The sequence below is a fragment of the Momordica charantia genome, assembly GCF_013281855.1.
Source record: "Momordica charantia cultivar OHB3-1 chromosome 1 unlocalized genomic scaffold, Mcharantia_2.0 BLBB01000001.1, whole genome shotgun sequence".
Taxonomy (NCBI): Eukaryota; Viridiplantae; Streptophyta; class Magnoliopsida; order Cucurbitales; family Cucurbitaceae; genus Momordica; species Momordica charantia.
The window spans coordinates 12,545,032-12,554,267 of NW_028275157.1; the positions used below are offsets into that span (position 1 = coordinate 12,545,032).

Here is a 9,236-nt window from a genome sequence, read left to right on the forward strand (position 1 = left end):
CATTTTTCTGTGTGTAAACTCTTTGAAATTTATTATTTCAGGTTAGAAAAACAATTTCGGTCTGTATTTTTATTGAAAAAAAAAACGATTTATTCTGATTTCAATAGGTGACAATTTACTCCGTGTAAATTTAGTTGGTGTAATTTATATTTTGTAATGATTTAGTTCTTATCGTAATCTTTTTAAGTTTGTTATATATTGGCAAATCGATTAAAGACGAAATGTGTTTTTAAATTACAAATGATAAAAATCTAACACATAGTAAGATTTGCATTCATAATTAGTGTTTTGAGCAAAAGGTCGACGGATACTATAACAGATTTGATATTTAACGACAATAAAAAAAAGTTAAAGGTTAAAAACAATGATGACCTACGACCAATTATCTTAAATGTCATTTTTTTAATACAACACGTGGGGTAGGGATCGAACTCAAACCTCATGGTTTGAAATATATGTTAATTAACGTTGATCTTCACTTTGACATGTTAAGTGTTAACTAATTGTTATAAGTAAGATTCCACATTAATTATCACGTTATTTTATATTCTACCAAATATTAACGGTCAAAATATATTTTTTAAAATGTTTAGGAAAATGTCATAATGATATTGACAATATTGAAACTTTGAAACGTTTGAAATCATATGAGTGCTCTTTAAACGAACGGTAGAGTTTATGTTTTTTATTCTTATATTTAACTTATATAAAATTTATAATTCCTCCTCCAAATTTTAAAATATTGACAAAATTTTGTATCATTTTTTTTAACAGATTAATGATTCATATTAAAAATTGTTGTCAAACTATCATATTTTTCTTAGTTCAAGTATCATGTCATATTAGCTCGTCAGTCGTCATCAACCAATTTTAACATTTACCAACGAAAACGATATAATTGAAATTTGTTAAGACATAAAGAATCAAATTGAAAATTTTAAAATAATAGGGATTAAATTGAAACAACACTCAATTAATAGGAACTAAAACGTATATTTAGCCTTATATCTTGGTCCCTATACTTTAAAAAAGCAATAATTTTGGACATTAATTTTGATTTACTTTTTGTTTGGGGGTTGAAAATCCTACTGCCACTTGGAGGATAGAAAAAGGTCCAAGTTTGGAGGTCTTCCCTTTGGTGGTCGATGATCTTCCCTTTGATGACCGACCTGAAGTGGCTGACTTGAAGATCTTCTTTTTGGTGGCCGACCTCAAAAACTCCACTAAGGGTCGATCTAAAGAGCTCCACGAGGGCCGACTTGAAGGTCTTGCCTGAAGAGCTCCCTAAGGGCCGGCCTGAAGGTCTTCCCTGAAGATCATTCAAGGGAAGAACGACCTTCCATACTTAGTTAAATTCCAGATGACAAGAGTATGAATTGGAATAGCTACTCCCGACAGGCCGACCTTGGTCCCGACATGCTCAACCGCTGGTCGAATTCCTTGTCGGGTACCTCAACTTATAAATAAGACACTTCACTCTTCAGTCAGGTATCGTATTCTAGCTCGGCCTCCATACTAAGGTCGGACTCAAAACTGACTTGAGCGTCGGAGTGTTTGTTCCCTTGTGCAAGTCTTTTCTCGCCAAGTGACCTTTCAGCTCATTCCTGACACCAGCTCATCCCAGTCAGCCGACCTTGACCCTTTGAGCTGGTCATCCCTTTCTAAGGAAACCCAAGCTCTTCCCGCGGTCATACGTGAAAAGCAGGTCATGCTCTCCCGACGGTCATACCTGGAGCAGGTCGAGCTCTTCCCTGTGGCCGACTTACTAGGTCATACACCGTCACATTTTTTGTGTAAACACTTTTAATAAATAATTAACATAGTTACGAATATATGTATTAACGTGTTTTTTCAATACAACATGTTGGGGAGGGGATTCAAACTCACAATCTCATGGTTAGAGGTATATGTCAATTACCGTTGAGCTATGCTTGCTTTGGCTGTATTAACGTGTTGACGTAAGTATATATTGAAATTACATAGGTTAGTACGTAGTTGAGGTGGGTACTGGCTCAATAAGATGTTACAAAATAACAATAATAATCGAAATAGTTGTTTTCTAAAGTTCACGAGCTAAAATAAATATTTTGAAAATTTAAAATTACAATAAACATTTAAGCACCGCGATAAAACAAGCTTGGATGGTAGTTATTTAAATGGCATTGAAATGGTCTATTTAACAAAATTTTAAGATAACTTTATAAATATTTTGTGTGTATATGTCTTAGTTTTCATTGTGTGAACATTTATTTTAAAAAGTATATATCATCTTTAAAAAATAATTACAAATTTGGTCATATAATTTGTGGCTTAATTTATTTTTTGTTGGTTATTTCAAAAAGTTTAAATTTAATCCTTATGGTTTCAGTTTAGTTTTAATTTGGTCCATATAATTATAAATTTTTCGAATTGTCTCTAAGCTGCGATTAAATTTCGCTTATCATCCCTAAGCTTATTTTTTGTTACACTAAAAAAGATCTAGTCATTTTATCTATTTTTACCCATATATAAAAACTAATTCGTTCAACTAAATTATAAAACACAATTTCATTACCACCTAAGTAAAAAATACACTTTGTCTTTGATATGACAATAATAGTGATGATTTATAAGTCAAACCGAACATAGCTTAAATGGTTAAGACACCTACATCTCTGATCGAGAGGTCATGAGTTCGAACCCCCACCCCACGTATTATATCAAAAAATAGTGATGATTAAATTGCAAATTCTCGCTTTGACACGTAGAATGCTGATGTAAACTTGTCTATTATCTTCATTCCTTCGAAATTGAAAAGTGACATGTTTGTTTTTTGAAGTTTAAATTTAATTTTTAATTGGCCTCTTAATTCAATTACATCATTAAGTTAACCTAACAATATTTTCATTTTATTTGTTGCCTAATTAGGAAATTCTAGTCAATATATGTAACTATCATACCATAATTCTATTAGGTGAACTAATAGTCGACTCAACCTCATAATTCTATTAGGTGAACTAATAGTCGACTCAACCTAGAGACCAATTAAAAATCAAATTCAAACTTCAAAAATCAACTAAAAACCAAACTCAAACTCCACGTACCAATTAAAAAAATTAAATTAAATTCAAACTTCAGAGATCAAAATATGAATTTTGAAACTTAACCAACAAATAGAAACAAAATTAAGATAAAACTATCATAGTTTTTCAAACTCAGTGACCAATTGCCAAGAATTATAAGGTTGAAAGTGTTAAAAATTGATACCATGGTTCTAAATATCCGTCAATATTTCCATCGACATATTCATATGTTCATGAGTTCGATATCGACATGAAAGGTATGTCAATATTTACATGATAATATAAGAAAATAGAAAAAATATGAAAAAATATCACTAATATATATAGATAGTATTAATATTAATTATTTTTTTAACTTATTTAGAAATATGAAAATATTTATTTGTTAATTTAAATATTTTTTAGAATTTTAAATATTCGATATCACCATTTTATTGAGAAACATTTAAAACCTTATTGACGGCCTACTACGTTGAGCTCTGCTCCGCATCCCCAGTTTCTGTTTCTTTTCTTTCCCGCCATTTCTAGCCTGCTTTCTCTTTCTCTCTCAAACAGCGTCTGATCTCGGAAGGCCGAAGAAGATGTTGTGGGTGGACAAGTATCGTCCCAAAACCCTAGACCAGGTCACAGTTCACCAGGACGTGGCGCAGAATCTGAAGAAATTGGTAACAAAAATCTGTTTTCTTGTTTTTTCTTTTGCCTTGCTCCGGTATTCACTGGATTCATTCTTCAATTCGACGGTTTTTGATATGGGTTTTCCCAAATTATTCTCCTAGGTTACCGAGCAGGACTGCCCTCATTTGCTCTTCTATGGCCCCTCCGGTTCCGGGAAGAAAACCCTAGTCATGGCTCTTATTCGACAGATGTTCGGTGCCAGTGCGGAGAAGGTGATTAGCTCTTGATGTTTTGTTTCTTTACTGGGAAAACGTGTGATCGCCTTACTGTGTTTGAATTTGAACATCTCTTACCTTTTGACTGCAGGTGAAGGTGGAGAATAAAACGTGGAAAGTTGATGTAAGTTGCAGTAGTTTGCTGAGAGATTTAATTATCTGTTGATTGTTTAGTTTTTAACCCTATCAGAATGTTAGAAAATAGCATAAAATTTGACTAATTGAGGTTTTTATTTTGCTGTTGAACTTTAAATGTTTGTCATTCCCTCTCTTCTTCTCTCTATGCCTTTCCTTTTATTTTTTTATATTCAGGCTGGAACCAGAACTATTGATATCGAGTTGACCACGTTATCGAGCACAAACCATGTGGAGCTCACTCCCAGTGATGCAGGTTTTCAAGATAGGTACATCGTTCAAGATATAATCAAAGAGATGGCGAAAAACAGACCAATTGACTCCAAAGGGAAAAGGGGACATAAAGGTGGTGTTTCTTCTCCATCCCCTCCAACCACATTTATAAGTTCATGCTTGAGGCCTTATTGGTAGCTTCTTTTTTAGTACAACATGTGGGGTGGGGGATTCGAACTTACGATGTTCTGGTCGGACATAGCTGCCTTAACCCGTTGAACCCTATTGACACTTATTGGTAGCTTGTTGTTAATGCTTAAATAATGTTAATGAGCTCACTGCCAAACAAGTGTTAAATAATGTTAATGCTTGTTTGGTAGCGAGTTTTACCTGTTTGCTTGTATGCCTAAGACGATATATCTCCATAATATATTGAGATTTTTGGTGCTTATTATTTAATCATGTAATATCAGTTTTGGTTCTAAACGACGTTGACAAACTATCAAGAGAAGCCCAGCACTCTCTCAGGAGAACAATGGAGAAATATAGCTCGTACTGCAGGTTAATACTTTGCTGCAATAGTTCATCAAGAGTTACTGAAGCAATCCGTTCTCGCTGCCTAAATGTGCGGATAAATGGACCAACGGAGGAGCAGGTCAGGAGAGTGATTGTTTGAAATGTTTTAATTTTTTTCCTTGTTCTGAGTAAGCTAATTAGAAGAATGTAATCATAAATTCAGAGTAGGGACACCTTGTTCCGAGGTCTGATAGGATGTATTTCACCCTTTTTGGGCTCTTTGAGTGAAAGTCTCCCTTGTTTCTTATAAAAAAAAAGGTTTTGTTGCCAACCAATTCATCTTGTTCTTTCAACTACAGAACTTTGGGTCAACCATTGAAACTGATGTTATATTAATATTGATACATGAAAAACCTCTTTATAGCGGGGTTTACTGTAGGTTGGACTCCTTTTCGACTCCCTTGAATATTATTTTATGATTCTTCGTGAAAGCTCGATTTCTTATTAAAAAAATATAAACTGGTTTACTGGATTTTTCTCTTTTGTTTTATGCTTAAACAATTTAAAGCTTTTTCCAGTGATGCTCTATATATAGTATGTCCCACCTTTGATTGTCACGTACTATCTTCCGCCTATTCTTGTAAAGATGTTATACTAGAAGATGGAAAAAAAAGAATAGTTATTGGATCAGGACTTCTGATTTGCAAGTTGTAGACGGTGGAAAGCCTCTTTCCTGTTTAGTGGTTTTACTTTTACCTGAAAACTTAGGCTTCAAAAATATATGTTGATAGTTTGAACATGTCGATCATTACTATTTGGATTTAGTAGTTGTTGAAAATGTAATGTCCTTCTGCTAGATCGTCAAAGTACTAGAGTTGATTGGGAAGAAAGAAGGACTGCAGCTTCCACCTGGATTTGCTTCTCGTATTGCAGAAAAATCAAACCGGAGTTTGAGGAGAGCTATTCTATCATTTGAGACTTGTCGTGTTCAGCAGTTAGTCTCCACTAGGCTTTTCACAGATCTAAGCTCCTTTCTCACTACTTGTCATCAAATACCTTGGAAAATAATCTCTTAAGGGTTGGGAATAAGCTCTTTATTTATTTTATTTTTTGGGTTAGGTATCCTTTTGCTAGTAACCAGGCAATACCACCAATGGATTGGGAGGAGTACATCTCTGAGATAGCATCAGACATAATGAAGGAGCAAAGCCCTAAGAGGTACGTTCTTTGTGTTGTATTTTATGCTATAAAAAACATCTTCATATCATATGCATGTGGTTACTCTTCGTATACATTATTTGGGCACTTCTGAGACACCATGTCTCACCCTAATGATAATAGTGAACTACTTTTGATTCTTAAAATTTGCGTTTAATTAATGTCATGCGAAGGAATTAATAATTTAAAATCCTTGTTGTCTTCCAAGGCCGAGGTGGGTGAAGCTTCCTATTAGTGGGTGGTTACGAGCATAATGCAAGGAGTGAGGCCTTTGACTACCACGGTCGATTTTTTTTTTTTTTTGATACTCAATAAGAAATATATATGAATCTGAAGAAATAATTTAGAAACAAAGAACAATTAAATGAGAGGGGTAATATTAAAAAAAAAAAATGATAGAGTTGAAACTTGAAAGCAACAGAGAGAGATAGATATAGAGAGGGAACTATATGAAAAATAGATATAGAAGAGAAATGTAAGTTGGACTGGAAAGTGAGATATAGAGAGGCAACTACAAAAAATATATGGAGAGGAATATAAAGAGAGAACTAGTGAACTGTTTAATTTTCCTATTCTTTTTTATTAACTAGTTGAAGAATTATGAGAAGTCTGAAATAAAATGGCTTTTTTTGTGCTATAGACTGTTCCAGGTTCGTGGGAAGTTATACGAGCTACTTGTTAATTGTATTCCACCAGAGATTATATTGAAGGTAATCATTCTTTCCTGATTTTTATTGATTGCTTATGTTTTAAATGTGAATAAAAGATTCATGTTATTTACTCACTCAGAGACTGCTTTATGAGCTACTTAAGAAGTTGGATGCCGAATTACAGCATGAGGTCTGCCATTGGGCTGCATATTATGTAAGTTCAACTTTTGTCATGTCATTTATTTATATTCCTCTTTTAATTATTCAATTGATGTTAAATTGCTTTTTGACTGCATCTACTTAGGACTGCATATTATATCTGACTTATACTGGGAAGTAAAATATCAATCTCAATCAAATAAATGCCCTCTCTTTCCAATTTCAAGTTGTCCAAGCTTTCTTTGCTTTGCAATTTCTCAACCTTTTTCTTCAAAAGTAACTAGAGGGTTACATCCTAGTCTCAGGGAAGGAGGCAACAACATGATATATTGAGCGTGTATGGAATTATATTTGAAAGCATTACTTTTAAATTAAATACTTTTCTTTACTTTTGAAAGAAACACAAATGAAGTGCTTCCTCCAAAGTACTTTTAAGTACATGTGTATGTTAAACTTGGTGAATATTTATGGATTAAGAGATTCTGAGAATTGAATAGAACAGACTTATTTATGAAATATATGGTACGTATAGAACAGCAACATAGAGAAGAATTTGAAGAGCTGTTTGTCTGTATAATTTTAACCTTGTTTTTAACTGTAGGGATAGAATTGTCGGAGGTTCAAGCCCTCCTTCTAGTGTAAGGATAGAAATTAGAATTGATAACCTACGTGAATAGAAGAAAGATAATAGTTGTAGTTGTCTAACATACCGACCATAGTTCTACAAGTCCCTAATGATTTGCTTTTCAGAACTCCTGTATGTGATTCGATCTCAATTATCTATTTTGTCTAAAATGGAAAAAAAAGTGAAGCTGGTTAAACTTCAAACGTTTCACTTCATTTCTGTGCCATAGCTAATTTGTTACCAATGAAGAATGGCCAATTTACCATCACAATTACATAACAATCGTTGTCTACTTATTAGTTCGTATCGTTTTGTGTAGTGTAAAGCATCCTATATTTATATGACTGATTGGCCAATATGGTATCACTGATGAAATATTGCTGCAGAGAGTTTCATCTTTGTTCAGTTTCATTTCTTTTTGGCATTTGTTCGGTCTCATTTCTTATTGTTGGTTAAATCTTTTACCAGGAACATAGGATGCGCCTTGGACAGAAAGCCATCTTCCATATTGAAGGTAATTATTTGGTAAACAGATAACACGGATTAAAGTTGTGACATGAAAATATAATGTCCCTGTTCATATTTTTTCCTCTGGTTCTATTAGTTTGTGAGGCCCTAAGGTTTGAAGGATTTTTCAATTTAGTTCTTCAATTTAATCCCGTATGTTTTAACATTTTTCAATTTAGTCCCTAACTACTGGGACTGTTAAAATTGGCTGATGATAAACTTACCTAACAAATACTTAGTGACTTTATGGAAATTTAGAGAAGAAAAAAGTTCTTTAGTTTTACCAATTTATTAGACATTTGGAGGAAAAATTAGGGTGATTCTGTTTTTTTTATTCAAATTCACTTAATCAAATGAATTCAATGAATATCTGATTGGCAGGGTTGTTTTCAAAATTTATTTTCGAATTTTGTAATCTAAATAGTCGAAATTCTAAAAATGATTTTTTTTATTATTAATTTTTTTCAATATTTTCATATTTTGAATTCAAACTTTAAAATGATAGTTATATTTAAAAAGATAGAACATTGATAAATACACTATTTCATGTTATAAACTCATTTTTGTTAAAATTAAAATATGTAAAATATAATATAATTATAAATTTTATAATATTGTAAAATACTAATTTTAACAAAATTTATAACACTTTTGTTAATAAATTAATTAATAATATTTTAGATTAACTAAATATTTAGGTGGTAACCAATGACTTACCAATATATTACATAACATCTTGAATTTGTTTGTTTAGATTAAGATTCAATTTTCAAATGTGCTACAAAACATATATGTGAAAAAAAGAATACAATCATGTTTTCGTTGAATCTATTGTTTTCAAATTTCTGTTTTCAGATCACTAACCAAATGCACTCTTAGTAATTTTCATTTTTCTGTCCTCTCAATTATCATCAATTCACCGAGTAAGATCATTTGGGGTTCTCTCTCAAAAGCACAGCTTTTTACTGTTGTTGTGGTCTGAAAATGCAGCTTTTGTGGCGAAGTTCATGAGCATATACAAGAATTTCCTCATCTCGGCGTTCGGCTAAAGAGAAGATCACAGTTCACTCAGGAAAAAGCAATTGGGTAAGTTCATAGGTCTGATGTTGGAATGAAGCCAGTTTATGGTGTATTTATCTTATATTTTGGCATTTTAGGTCTTTTTTTTTATTAGGGAACTTGAAGTTTTAACTTGAGGGATGTGCTCTGAATCTAACATGGCAGAAAAAATGGCAAATCTTCTACTCATTTTCTAGCACTA

The 9,236-nt window shown here is 32.6% G+C and overlaps 1 protein-coding gene across 3 annotated transcripts; it reads left to right on the forward strand.

The window, feature by feature from the left end:
• The first annotated feature begins 3,517 nt into the window (after positions 1-3,517).
• Positions 3,518-9,236, forward strand: EMB2775 (ATPase family associated with various cellular activities (AAA)). 3 transcript variants are annotated; one of them, XM_088121671.1, is made up of 12 exons: positions 3,518-3,727; positions 3,839-3,949; positions 4,044-4,076; positions 4,265-4,433; positions 4,774-4,955; positions 5,674-5,810; positions 5,936-6,034; positions 6,675-6,744; positions 6,824-6,898; positions 7,937-7,982; positions 8,966-9,061; positions 9,133-9,236. In XM_088121671.1, the coding sequence occupies exons 1-11, from the start codon at positions 3,644-3,646 to the stop codon at positions 9,022-9,024; spliced, it is 1,065 nt and encodes a 354-aa protein (XP_087977797.1). In that variant the 5' UTR covers positions 3,518-3,643; the 3' UTR covers positions 9,025-9,061; positions 9,133-9,236. The 3 variants fall into 3 exon arrangements, with proteins under 3 accessions (XP_087977797.1, XP_022154549.1, XP_022154548.1); XM_022298857.2 differs by having other exon boundaries at positions 9,150-9,236; XM_022298856.2 differs by having other exon boundaries at positions 3,519-3,727; positions 8,966-9,236.

Bases quoted from the DNA above. Each gene is read 5' to 3' on its own strand.
- EMB2775 (XM_088121671.1), top strand. From the start codon at position 3,644: ATGTTGTGGGTGGACAAGTATCGTCCCAAAACCCTAGACCAGGTCACA. The intron at 4,434-4,773 runs GTGGTGTTTCTT...ATGTAATATCAG, and splicing joins AGGGAAAAGGGGACATAAAG to TTTTGGTTCTAAACGACGTT. The intron at 7,983-8,965 runs GTAATTATTTGG...CTGAAAATGCAG, and splicing joins AGCCATCTTCCATATTGAAG to CTTTTGTGGCGAAGTTCATG.